At 39.6% G+C, this 13,796-nt stretch overlaps 2 protein-coding genes across 2 annotated transcripts; both read left to right on the top strand.

Moving 5' to 3' along the window:
- The first annotated feature begins 4,760 nt into the window (after positions 1–4,760).
- Positions 4,761–6,204, top strand: LOC141617711 (uncharacterized). Its single transcript, XM_074434877.1, has 2 exons — positions 4,761–5,487; positions 5,558–6,204. Exons 1-2 carry the CDS (start codon positions 4,761–4,763, stop codon positions 6,202–6,204), a joined length of 1,374 nt encoding a protein of 457 aa, XP_074290978.1.
- A 129-nt stretch (positions 6,205–6,333) lies between these two features.
- Positions 6,334–7,383, top strand: LOC141617710 (uncharacterized). The gene is made up of 2 exons (XM_074434876.1): positions 6,334–6,771; positions 6,868–7,383. Exons 1-2 carry the CDS (start codon positions 6,334–6,336, stop codon positions 7,381–7,383), a joined length of 954 nt encoding a protein of 317 aa, XP_074290977.1.
- The last annotated feature ends 6,413 nt before the right edge of the window (positions 7,384–13,796 follow it).

The following is a 13,796-nucleotide window of genomic DNA, read 5'->3' as shown; positions in this document are numbered from 1 at the left end:
TAAATATTGGCAAACAGAATAATTACCGCATCCCTGTGGATTCGACACATGTCTTACCGCTAGCTATTTGTTAGTATTGAGTTAGGTTTATTTTGAATAAGGTGATACGACTTTAGCCTTGTCAAGTTTGACGCCGTTGTCGGGGAGGCAGTTATTTTCTGTTTGTTTTTGTTTAGCTTGTCTTTTGTCTCAGGGAACGTAGTTCCTTGAGACCATTCTCACACTTTTATTGTTAGTTTCGTGTATGCCCAGGTCCAACAGGTCTGATATTTGACCATTAGATCCCGAAACAGAGAAGACTTTTCGCTACAGACGAAAGTTTCAAAGAAAAGTTTCTCAAGTAGAAGACTTGAGTATACTTGATAGTGACGCTGAGCATTCCACTATTTCGAAAAATCCGTCCTTTGAAGAGGACAACATACTTTATGACGCTGACATTCCAGTTCCTGTAGTAATCAAGATGTCTACATTAGCAAGTCATTCCAAGCCTACCTCGGCTTCCATCGCTAAAGGATTAAAGCTGTCTACCACTTATAATGGCACTTTCGAGATTCTCTCATCTTACATTAATTTGGTGGAGCGAAACATGTTTAGAGTAGGGGATAGTGAAGATCCTGTTAACCATATGGAGAAATTCACTGACTATAGTTTCTCCATCCCTTTGACCACTGGGGTCACTCAGGACCAAGCCAAGCAGATGTTTTTTCCTTTCTCTCTTGGAGATGGTGTTGCGGAATGGCTACGTGATTTGGATATGGAAGCCCATGGTATTACAGATTGGAACACTTTGGCTCTTGCATTCTACAAGGGAATTTCCCACGACAAAAGACCAATGCTTTAAGAAGTCATATTACGAGCTTCAAACAAGGTCTCACTGAAGACCTGAATGAAGCGTGGACTCGGTTAAAGAGGTTGGTCTGTTCTATTCGACATCATGGTTTTCAGATATGGTTTCTTTACAACCAATTCTACAATGGGTTGTACGATGATCATATACCTCTCCTAGATTCCTCTGCCCATGGGAGGTTTCAAAATAACACCAATGATTCCAATGCTTGGAAATTGATAGAGGAGATGGCTACTCACATTGCTGAGTATGGTAATCCTAGAGGAAGTACAAGAGAAGGCGGTTCATATAATGTCGTTGTAACCCAATTGGAAGCATTAACTGCCCAAATTGCGGAGATGAAGACAACCCAATATTTAAGTAATAAGCAGGTGGTTCATGTTATGGTTCAACATGAGGAGTCTTGTGCACGGTGTGGTATGGATGGTCATAGTGCAGCTGAGTGTTTGAGCACAATAGAGAAAGTTCATACCTTTTAGTTTTTCAGGCAAGGTACACCATTCTCTAATTTTTACAATGAAAATTCTATGAAGCATCCTTTTCTTCAGTGGTCTAGCTAGAATGTGCAAAATCTACAGCCGTAACAACTGCAGAAAAATATATGTGGTTCCTTATAATCATGGTAATCAACCACAAGGTAGCTATCAGAGGCAAAATCAAGGAGATTAACTTAATGAAGTGAATAAGTATTTATAGTAGATTAAATTAGGGTTTCAACCGCAAGTGGATGGATAATCATTGAAGAGGTTGCAGTAAAAACTACACGCGTCATAAACTGAAGAAAGTAGTCGATACAGGAACTGATTAGGCATGATTCAACCGTTGAGTAATATTCCAGAGATTAAAGTTATCTCCTAATCTTTTGTCCTGACACATCGAAGATAAGGAGATAAGGGGCAATTGTTAGGCCTAGAAATCCGCATATATCCCTGAATCAGTGCATCACCTTAACCTCACTATTAGGCTGCCAGGGTGTCAGGCTATCAGGACACATGAAGACAGGCGCCAGGCCATGGAGAGGACAACGGTCAAAATATCAGGACGCTATCAGACCAGGAACTAATATTATAAGAGGAATATACGCGCAGCATTGAATAGGAAGATCTCGCAATTAATACAGCAATTAAGGGCGTGATATTTGGAATTATTGCGGGTAATTAGGGAAAATATTCTGCATTAATGCCAGGATCAAAGTAGCCGTTCAACAAGAGCCTATATAAAGAGCATTCGGAAATCATTCGAAGCGAGACAAGACGAGAAATAGCAGACAATATTCGTATAAAAATCTTACATACTTACGTCCCATTGTGCTAAACATATAATAAAATAGTGAAATCCTCTCCTGACTTGGTGCCCGTGGTTTTTTCCCATTTAAGGGTTTTCCACGTACAAAACTCTTTGTCTTGTTATTGTTATTTTTAACATCTTTATATCTTTTTATTCTGCCTTGATAATCTGACTAATAAACCATATAGAGCTAGTTAACCCTACCTAAATCAACCCCGACCTGATCCTGCCTTGCGCAAAATCCACACGAAACAATATTAAAAATGACAAATTATAAAGATAAAATGGAGGTCCATTTTATGTTCAAAACCGGTTGGACAAGGGTTAGTGGGTGATGATTTTTGTCATTAGTTTAATGCATGCTTAAGGACATAATGATGACAAATAAACCATGCTTAAACTAGACCTACACCTAGCCTTTCTTGTGAAGATAAAAAGCAAATTGAGAAGAACAATTTTGGCTCTCAATAAGAGCCAAAACCAGCTCGCTCTTCTCTATAGGAGAACTTTTGGTTCTCATTTTTCTAGTGTAGAAACTTATGCTTATCTCTCATAATTTATCATCCTCTCTCATATAAAATTATTTTATGTATAATTTGTTCCATAATATAATATATTCAAGTTACTAGAAGTAGTAATAGATAATAATAATTAGATTAAATTTTAAGAACACAAATACTATTTTCTAGTAACAAAATTAGTACTTGTATTAAGAGTGATTATCTTGGTACAATCCTTGAGGAGTAGAGTCTACTATTGAATCTAAGGGTTTTGTTGGAGCACTTGGTTTTCCTTAAGAAGACTAATTGGTAGGAGACCGATTAGTATAAACCATTCGGCCCTTATTGTAAGTTGATCAATTTTCTTCTTACTTTGCATTTTAATATGTATGGTTAACAAAATTAATTACGTAAGATGAGAGAGAAACATGAGAGAGAAAAGCTCTGAAATTCTAACCTAAAATTCTGTGAGAATGACGGTTGCTAAAGCTACACAAAATCGTTTTTCGCCATTAATGTCATCTTCAAAAACTACAACACTTGTTAAACATTCAATAATACGTACTGGTACTAAAAATACTACTCAAAATAAACCTAAAGATGCTACCTTTCAGGGTCCTTCATCTCTGGATACTGGTAAAACGAAGTCCGTTAATGCAATTAATGGAATTCCGATACTGAACCTTAGTGAGGGTGCTCCTGAACAACTCAATGATGGGTGGATGCTGAAACACCAAGGAAAGAGTATCCTAGTCATGGAAACTATTTCAGAGGAGGAAGAACTCACTGATTTACTGCAATTCACACATGAGGATGTTAAACAAGAGGTAGACTTTTGGAACAACTCTGTTTTTTGCTATATTTTGGGTGCTAACCCTCCTGCTGAGATTATTGAGAATTTTGTGTATCGTATCTGGGAACAATTTGGGATTGACAGAGTTTCATTCTTAGATAATAGAATTTTCCTTGTCAGATTTACTAAGTTTGAGAATAGGGAGGCTTTATTAAATTCGGGGTATTACATGTTTGATAATAAACATGTGGTTATCCGTTCATAGCTTCCTGAGACTGAGTTGATTAAGGAGAAAGTTGATATTGTTCCAGTGTGGGCAAAATTATCTGGTATACCCTTGAGATTTTGGGGGGCCTGTCTGCCTAAGATAGCTGGTTTGGTGGGAAATTTTATTCGTATGGATGATGCTACTTATGATAAGATTCGTCTTAGTTATGCTAGAGTTATGGTTGAAGTGCCTTTTAACCAAAAACTTGTTGATAAAGTTAGATTTCTGGACGAATCTGGGCATTTGGTTATGGTTAATGTGGAATATGAATGGAACCCTATTTCGTGTACTAGTTGTAATGGGATAGCGCATGACATGTCACAATGAAGAAAACCTATACCTAAGAGATCTAAAGTTCAGCAACCTAAACCTAAACCCAAATAGATTTGGAGGCCTGTACAGAAAGCTCAACCTGCTGAGACTGCTGAATCTCCTCCTGCCCTTATTCTTGATATGTTCCCTTCACTATCAATGGTGAGGTCCACTCCTACTGTCAAAGCTACACCTGCAAAATAAATTATGTGGCTCAGTAGGCAGGAGAATATGGTGGGAGTTAGACTATCTGGTAAGTTCAGTAAGTACACCTTTCTGGATGCTTTGAATGGTTTTGCTACACCTAGAGTTAGGGTAGAGAACAGTGGTAAGGACCCTCCTAATCAAGTTAATCATGCATAGTATTGGATTTTGGAATGTTAGGGGTCTCAAAGACCTGAATAAACAGAAGGTTGTCAAGTGGTTCATGCGTAATAATGGTGTAGGGCTTTTTGGTTTATTAGAGACTAAACTTAAACCTAGTAATTTACTGAATAAGGCAACCACAATTTGTGATGGATGGAGTATTTCTACCAATTGCAGTTGGCATAAAGGGGGTAGGATTTGGTTACTCTGGAATCCTACTTGTTTTGATGTGCAGTTCCTGAATTATGGATCTCAGTATATTCATATGTTGGTTCACTCCAAACTGGATAACAAGAAATTTCTACTGACTATGATCTATGCTTTTAATGACCCGATGGAGAGAACTATTCTTTGGAATTCTTGAAAGATACAGCTTCTACTTGCACTATGCCTTGGTTGTGGATTGGAGATTTTAATACTGTCTTATCTCCAATTGAAAGATTGGGGGGTAACACCACAGATGCTGAGATGGAACACTTCCAGGAATGTGTCTCTTTATGTGAAATGGAGGATATCAAGGCTACTGGGGCATTGTTTACTTGGTCTAACAAACAAGCACCTACTGATAGAGTTTATAGTAGACTGGATAGGGCAATGGGGAACCCTGAGTGGATGAGGCTTTATGGAGAGTATATGGCCCATTTCCATCCTGAAGGAATGTTTGATCACTGTCCATGCACAATTGTAGACAGGAAAGTTGAATTTAATGGGAAAAAATCTTTCAAGTACTTTAATTTGTGGGGTGCTTCTGAGCATTTCAGTACAAATGTGGATAGTGTGTGGAAGCAGTCTTATAGAGGGACTAAAATGTTTAAGGTGGTGAAGAAATTGAAGGCTCTTAAACCTGTTCTCAAGAACTTAAATAAAAATTGTTTTTCTGATATTGAAAACAGCACTAACATTGCTGGTACTGTCATGCAACAAATTCAAAAGAAGTTGGTTGAAAGTCCTGGGGATTTTGACCTGATTCAGCAGGAATATGACCTGGCTAATGAGCTCAAAGATCTTACTTTGGCCAGAGATAGTTTCCTTTCTCAGAAGGCAAAAATTCAGTGGTCAATTGCTGGGGATCTCAACACTTCTTATTCCATCAAGTTATCAAGAAGAGAGTTATGTTGAATAAGGTTATGCAGATTGATGATATGAATGGCAAAGTTTGTACTACTGGTGATGATATTCAACAGGCTTTTTTGGATTATTATCAGAACCTGCTAGGCTCTCACAATTACACTGTGGCAGTCCAGCAGCATGTAGTCACCAGGGGACCTTGTTGTACCACAAAGACACCAATATCTTAGACACTCCCATCACTGCTGAGGAAGTCAAGAAGAGCATTTTCAGTATACCTAAGGACAAATCTCCAGGTCCAGATGGTTATACTAGCCAAATTTATAGAGATGCCTGGGCTATTGTGGGGGATGAAGTGTGTGATGCTGTTAGGAATTTTTTTGATACTGGTAAGCTCTTAACTCAGATTTATGCTACAACTATTACACTCATTCCTAAGATGGATAGGCCTACTAGTGTGAAGCACTTTCGTCCAATCTCTTGTTGCAATGTTCTCTACAAAGCTATCTCAAAGATCATGTGCAATAGGCTGGCTGCTATACTTCCAGACATCATTAGTAAGAGTCAAGGTGCCTTCATTAAAGGAAGAAGTATTCTGGAGAATATTTTTATTTGTCAAGATTTGGTAAGGTTATATAATAGAAGTATGGTATCCCCTAGATGTTTATTCAAATTAGATCTCCAAAAAGCTTATGATTCCATTGAATGGCAATTTGTGAAACAAATGTTGGATGCTTTGAATTTTCCTACCAAGTTTAAGTAATGGGTGATGTGCTGCATTTCTTCTCCCACATACTCTTTAAGTTTGAATGGTGCGCACTTTGGTTATTTTGAGGGAAAAAGAGGCCTTAGATAGGGTAACCCTATTTCCCCACTTCTCTTTTGTGTTTGTATGGAGTACTTATCAAGAATTCTGGACTATGCTACTAATAGATGGTCCTTCAGATACCATCCTCTATGCAAAAGTTTGAAGCTCACTCATCTTCTCTTTGCTGATGACCTCCTTATGTTTTGTAAGGGGGATGTGCATTCTATTATGCTACTTCTTAGGGCATTATCTACTTTTTCTGAAACCTCTGGATTGAGAGTTAATGCTTCAAAATCTGAAGTTGTCTTCAATGGTGTAGCTGCATCCCTAAAGGAGGATATTATTCAAGTCTCAGGCTTCCAGGAAGGCTCTTTGCCTTTCAAATACCTGGTATCCCAAAGGCAGGCAGTGAGGTTAAAACGAAGTGATTGCCAGGTGTTGATTGATAAAATTGTTTGCAGAATCAGGGGAATTGGAGCTAGAAAGTTAAGCTATGCAGGAAGACTTATTCTTATCAACTCAGTTCGTAGCACTTTGCATAATTACTGGGCCTCAGTTTTTCTGATTCCTAAAGGTGTTATAAGTAGGATTGAAATGATTTGCAGGAATTTCCTATAGGCTGGTGATGCTGAGTACCATAGAGCTCCACTTGTTGCATGGAATAAAGTATGCTGCAGCAAGAAGGAAGGTGGTTTATGTGTGAAAGATGCTAGGGTGTGGAATATTATAACTGTGGGTAAACTTGTCAACTGGATCTATACAAAAGCTAATCGTCTCTGGGTTCTCTGGATTGACCATGTATATATGAAAGGGACAGATTGGAATAGTTATCAACCTCCTCCAGATTCAAACTGGAACTGGAGGAATATTTGCAAGGTTAGGACTATACTAGCTGGTTTTCGGGCAATCGGGCTAGCAAGTCCCAATGGTTACACTGTTACTTCTGGTTATCAGTGGATGCAGGGTGCCCACCCCCCTGTCCACTGGTATAAGGATGTTTGGGATGGCTGGGCTATTCCTAAGCATTCTTTCATAGGTTGGCTTATCAAACATGAAGCTTTAAACACAAGAGTTAAGCTGTTCTCTTTGGGTATGTGTACTACAAACAGATGTGTTCTCTGTGAGAAGGTGTAGACACCTCGTTTCTGCACCTCCCGCAAACCACCCGGTGATGATTGGGCCGCATGTTTGATACGCGGAACGATTTGTGACAATTCGTAAGATTATCGTCAAGTGATCGCTCAAAAATTAATGTCGACCTCTTAGTTGTCATCTACGTCCCGATACGGTCGTTTTGGCAGTAATTAGAGTACATTCGGAGTCCGGGTAAAAAACCGTCTCCATTTTCTGATAACTGTTAAATCCCGAGTCGTAATGTTCTGGAATGTTCCGGATATTTCTATTCCATATTTCACAAATTTTATCTTTTGGCAAATAATATCCCGTAATATTCATATAAGATATTAAGGAAATCGAATTATTTCCTTCCTACCATAACTCAAACGCGGAAATCTTTCTTCAGCAGGAGGAAACCTCCTGGGAATAGACGCAAGCAGTGCTTTGCGCCTCTTCCAAGAGACGCAGATGGTCTGCGCGCCTCTTCCCGTGCCCTTTTCGCATATTTCTCGTATCTTTTTCATATCTTTCCGAGATTCACTTTCAAAGAGTCTCCGAAACCCTAATTCCTTCACGTGATTAGTATAAATAGGAGCCTTCGCTCCTCATATTTCTCACGCGAGTGTCTGCCCTTCTCTTCTCCCTTTGCATTCTAGACTTTGTTCTTACTTATTGGCGCTTACGTGTTTGAACTTTTGACCACGTAAGCTCGGATCTTTCCGGGTACCAGCCTCTCCGTTGCATGACCGACCAATTTGACCAACTACACTTAATCAACTTAATTTAATCAATCGTTTTCCTCTAACGAGGGCGCTTTCTTTGCATTCGCGTCGAGCATCACTAATCGATATCTTAGTCCTTCTCGTTTCGTCAACATGTAAGTCTGAGGGTGTAAATCTCTCTTTTATTTATTGTATTTATTTTATTGTATCATCAATTGTAAGGTTTACGTCGAAAATACCATTAAAACCGATTTCTAAAACCCTTTGTTAAAACCTGTTTTTGCGGATTTCTAGTAGACAACCGTCGAGAAAGGACGCAAAGAATCGCGCGCCTCTTCGAAGGAGCGCGCAGCTTCTGCCGCGCCTCTTCGTGAGGGCCGCCGCAGCCTCCTGCTTCCTTTCTTCTTCGTTTGTCCTCTGTAATTCGTGTTCAAATTCTTTCTTTTGCTTGCTTCGTCTGTTAATTCTTCGTCTTAATATCATAATAATTCCACATGTGTTATAATCACCGTCATTCTCATGTTTAATTTGTCATAAATCCGACTTAAATCCCAAATAATCCAATATTTACGGGTTTTCGTCATTAAATTCAATTCCGGGTTGTAGAGATTCAATTTGTTCAATATTGGGTTTCTGGGATTCGTCTTTGATGTAGTTCATATCTGTTTATTCACATGTTCGTCGCGTATTTGTCATCAATCTACCGTATCTAACATAGTTAATTGATTTAATTCGTAGGACTCATTAATATTTTTCACTTCTATCATTCTTCCATCATGTAATTAATCCGTTTGCATCCGTCTCATTCATGTTTATCGCTTTCATGACCTATTCATATGTTAAATAACCTATTAATCACTTTCATCCGAGTAAATAATTAAATTAATCATTAAAATCACCAATTAACATTAAACGGCTTGCGAATACGGCTTCACAGCCAGAACTGAGCCAAGGAACAGACGCAGCGTCTGCTGCGCCTATTCCAAAAGACGCAGCTCTACTGCGCCTGTTCCTGGCTGAGTTCTGTCCCTGAACTCTGTTTCTGCCTTGACCTAGTTTGTTTAGTTTACGTATTAATTAACTATTATCCGTATTATCACCTTCTGACTTGTTCGTTAATTCTTTTAATTCTTTCTTTTATTCTTTTCCTCAAATTATCCGTTTTAAAGGTATTTTCGACATAAATCGCCTATTCCAATGTAATTAATGTAATTTTCATTATTGTAATTTGTAATTATTGTGTTTCTTTTATTGCTTGTATGTTTTCACATGTAAATGAACACTAAATCCTACTTCGACCAAATTGTATGCTAATTACGTGTCAACCGACTTAGTTAAATTCTCACATGCTAGGATTAAAACTTGGATGTTGCATTGCATGCATATAATCGACGATATATCAAGTACGAATAAATTCCCTAATCATTAGTAGAGGCCGCTATCGAGGCGGGCGGGATTAGGTGTTCGATCAAAAGAGCTTCCTAATACGTACCCTCACCCCTTACTCCAGATCTCCGTGAGCACCCGTGTTCATTGGCATCCACGAGAGTCATTCTAGACATAGAATGCAAGGGGTAACGATTGCTTAGTGTTCATGTCACTACTTTGTGTCTTGACGTGACACGAGGTACTCGAACGGTTCCAATTTCCCATAAAAATTGGTGGCGACTCCATACAAAATGCAAACGCTTGTTTCGTTCTCACCAAGCGCCCCCGTGGGCGGCCCGCTGTCCACAGTTTGGCGACTCCGCTGGGGATAATACACTTACGTGTAGCTAAAAGGGTGAAACTTGAACAAGGTTAGGGAATAATTTGTACAAGACAATTGTTGGTTTTCATAACTCGGTCTTTCTAGACCGTTTTATTCGGCCTTCCTAGGCCCAACCCAACCCATTCGACCAATCGTCCCGTCTAAACGGTCCTAATTCTTATTTGGGCCTAAGGATGGATAGCGATTGACGTCATCCATACCATGATGCTTACTCTTGTTTGTATCAAGGACTTTCACTACTTGAGGAAATGGACTAGGAATCGGCCTTACTCTTGTTTGGTACGAGCCTCTCCACAGACTTCGGGTTTGATTGTTCGGTATGGCAACCCACCATTTAAACCAAAACCCTCTTAAATGCACTTAGCATACCGTTATAATGCCTGTATATATGTTTGTACCTTATGTGATCACCATTTCTAAACGAAACCATGGCAAAATTTGTAAAAAATCAAAACCTCTTTTAAAATGTAAATTTTCAAAAAAGGCCAAATTTAGCGCAAAACCAATCCAAACTCTGTCCATATGTCGAGTCAAACTTCGGGCCTAAAACCCATTTCAAAACTAAAAAAAGGGTCCGAAAAATAAAAAAGGAAAAAGAAAAAAAGAGAAAACCAAAATATTTTTCAAACCGTTTAAATGTAAGTATGTAAATTCAATTGGGCTAAGTTAGAGTCAAAGTTCAATCCGACTATGTCCTAGTCGGAACTCTGTCGAGTCATAAACCCGTCTTCCTTTACACTTTTGGGTCTTTTCAAATTTAAGTCAAGTCCTAAGGCGTCACGCCGTCATTATGGACTCCCTACCCCAATTCAGTTAGGATCTAAGCATTTTCGGCACATCGAGTCACACGTTTCGAGGCTCAACACACGAGTCTCAATGGGCCTCATATTTGAGTCTAAACTACAAGTCTTCTTAACACCTATAAGCAAACCTCGAGTCCAGAATCAACACGTGTCATCAATCCCGTCAATAAGGTCAATCATATTAGGGTCACTCCGTCCAAGTTAACACTCGAGTCTAAAGGTCAAGGTCAAGCACCGTGAGTCCAAACACGAGAAGTCACTCACGACATTCCCTAGATTCACAAGTCAAGAGTCTAGTCATCTCGCCTTGTTGCATGTCCTTTGTTTGTTGCCTTAGTATGCGTGATCCCATGTTAAATCAAGTTGTAATGCGCATCATTTTCTTCTCGGTAGGAATTCCGCAATTTCCAATGAAAGTGTTCAAGAACGTTTATCTGTCGTCATCGAGGGACTAAGTACTGCAGTCATTAAGCTTCAGGTCATCATCGAAGACTTGAGCGCTCGTGTCATCAATATGGAAGACAAGATAGATATGATGAAACCTTTACCATCTTCTCATACCCCAAGGCCAGGGCATAGCTTCAACACAACTAACCCATCTAAGAAGGCCAATGAAGGAAAGGGAGTTAACCTCTTGCAAACTCCACCCAGAAGGCCGGGACGAGCTCATAGGGAATTCCATGACCTCGGAACCACATATGAAGTAGCTCTACGAAGACTGGTTTCCCAAGGAAAACTTCATCCAATCGGTCCAACCCCAGACCCTGAAAAGATATTCCCTAGATGGAAGGGCGATTCATATTGTCAGTACCATCGAGGTAGGGGACACGATACGGAGGAATGCTTTTGTCTAAAGCATATTATTCAGGATATGATCGAGGATCGCAAGCTTCCTATGCCACCTTCCGCAAAGAAATCAAAGAAGACCGACCCTCTTGGGTCTAATATCATTAAACATGATGAAGAATCCTTCCTGGATTGCTCTCACCTCCTCGCTCCACATGGTAGTGAAGAAATAAATGTCCTCGAAGACGAAGATATCCAAAATGGAATGCTCATGCTTTCCATGGCCTTCGACAAAAAATTCTCCAAAATAGAGGAAGCTATTGATAGCCTAAACTCTCGGCTTTCCAACATGGAGAAACAGTTTGCTGAAATGAGTAAGAAGCTTGATGCCCAACCTCTCAAAATGAAAAGTGTCCAGACAAACCCTCAACTTGACAGTCCTAAGGAGAAAGCAACAAGTGGACAATCTATTCTTAGTTCTTATCATCGAGGAATCAAAATCAATAAAAGCATCCTCATGGATCCTTCGTCAAAGAAACCTAACAACCCTCCAAGGTCATTTACAAAGGCTTCCGAAAATAAGGGCACACCTCCTAGGAAATTTACCGACATTGGTATTGGATACGCCAATGCCTTTCAGAGACTCATGGAACAACGAATGTTGGCGCCTATAGGACCTACACCCGAACCAGAAAGGAAATTCAAGTTCTGGGACGAGAACTCATACTGCGAGTACCATAGAGGCAAAGGGCATGATGCAGAGAAATGTTACAAATTAAAAAACGTCATTCAGGATATGATCGAAAATGGGAGGTTGTCCCTCTCAACCTTTAACCCACAAGGTAGCTTAGGCAATCCTCATGGATATACCAATTATCAAGAAACTCTTCTTGACTATTATCCTTTCAGTGTTCCCAATGATGAGGACGGGGTGCTCAAATGGGTGGATGCTCAAAACCGGATGCCGAAGCCAGTTGCTGAAAGAGAAAGTGTTCAAGCATGGGCCGATGATTACGAGTCTGGATCTAAGATCGCGTCAAAGTCCGAGTCCGAGTCCGAGTCTTAGGCTTCCTATCTCATATTTTTCTAATGTCTTTCTTTGTGTCCATTTTCATTCCTAGTGACAACCTGGGGGCTGTCCCACGAGTCACAGGTCTTCTCGAGCCTATGTTAAATATATTTATTATCCATTTCAATAAAAGCACACTTTTCAATCCACATATTCTATCCTATCTCTTCCTTTATCCATTTCCTGTGACGACAAGAATTGATTTGAGACATTTTAAAACGAACAACAACGTGTTAGTCGATGTGAGTACACTTAAATGATGTTCCATTCTAAGTTGTAAAGGACCTAAAACTCCGTATTCTTTTCTTTACCTATTCCATGTCTGGCAATATAAACCTCACTATAACCCTAGTCTAGGAGGAGCCTATCTCAAGAGATTCTAGGACGAATCCAGACCATCTCCCTTGTTAACGATCCATGACGGAAGGCAAGCCCATTCCCCACAATAAACAACCCGTGTTACTAAAAGACCAACCCGTTTCACACTAAACGTGCTAGTCTGACCCAAATCCATGTTTTGCAAGAAAATCCAAGACGATACAAGCCATGATCAAAGACAAGGCTCAATCAAGAGAAACTGAGATCAATATCCAAGGCCAAAATTATTCCTATAATCCAAGACAAAAGAGTCAAAAGAAAAAAAAAGCTCAAACAAGCAAGTCAATATAAAAAGTCCGAATCAAGAGTCTAAGCAAAATCCGAGATATATTCCATCAAGAATCAATCAATCAAGAACAAGTCCAAATCAAATGCTATACGGAATAATGCCGAAGTCTATATAGAATCAAGTTGCAGTATAGAATCAAGACACCAATCAAGATGGTTAGCTAGCATCCTCACTTAGCCTTTCACACATCATCACACTCTAAGTCCTTCTCTAGACCGTTACAAGGAGATAGTTATGAATTTTGAGAATCCTCTCAAGCTTGTCAAGTATACCCATCCTTTACGGCCAAGACATGGAAACTTGATCCCAGGTCATTTAACCTACCTTTGTGTGCTCAGGCTACATTAGGCCAAGAGACTCCATTTCCAAGCCACATTACAAGCCTTAATCCAATTAAGCCTTAACTCCACAAAATCAAAGCTCCAGAGATTTGCTCATCAAAGCCTATTATTACCGAACTCCACATTCCAAATATCCAATCCAGTTTCACCTTGACCCTTACACGGAGTCTTCAATACTTTGCTACCCAGAACGGGACATACCCATATCATCCTTAGGGTCCACTTTTAGGTGTGCTCACGCGACAAGGAAATTTTTAAAAACTTAATTATAC

Source organism: Silene latifolia, chromosome X (genome assembly GCF_048544455.1).
Source record: "Silene latifolia isolate original U9 population chromosome X, ASM4854445v1, whole genome shotgun sequence".
Classification (NCBI taxonomy): domain Eukaryota; kingdom Viridiplantae; phylum Streptophyta; class Magnoliopsida; order Caryophyllales; family Caryophyllaceae; genus Silene; species Silene latifolia.
The sequence above is the reverse complement of the archived record's forward strand: the minus strand, read 5'-3'. Positions and strand labels throughout refer to the sequence as shown.

Excerpts from the sequence above, each read along its gene's own strand:
- LOC141617711 (XM_074434877.1), top strand. The coding sequence starts at position 4,761 with ATGCCTTGGTTGTGGATTGGAGATTTTAATACTGTCTTATCTCCAATT. Across the intron at positions 5,488-5,557 it reads GTTATCAAGAAGAGAGTTAT|GCTTTTTTGGATTATTATCA; the intron begins GTTGAATAAGGT and ends GATATTCAACAG.
- LOC141617710 (XM_074434876.1), top strand. The coding sequence starts at position 6,334 with ATGGAGTACTTATCAAGAATTCTGGACTATGCTACTAATAGATGGTCC. Across the intron at positions 6,772-6,867 it reads GACTTATTCTTATCAACTCA|GCTGGTGATGCTGAGTACCA; the intron begins GTTCGTAGCACT and ends AATTTCCTATAG.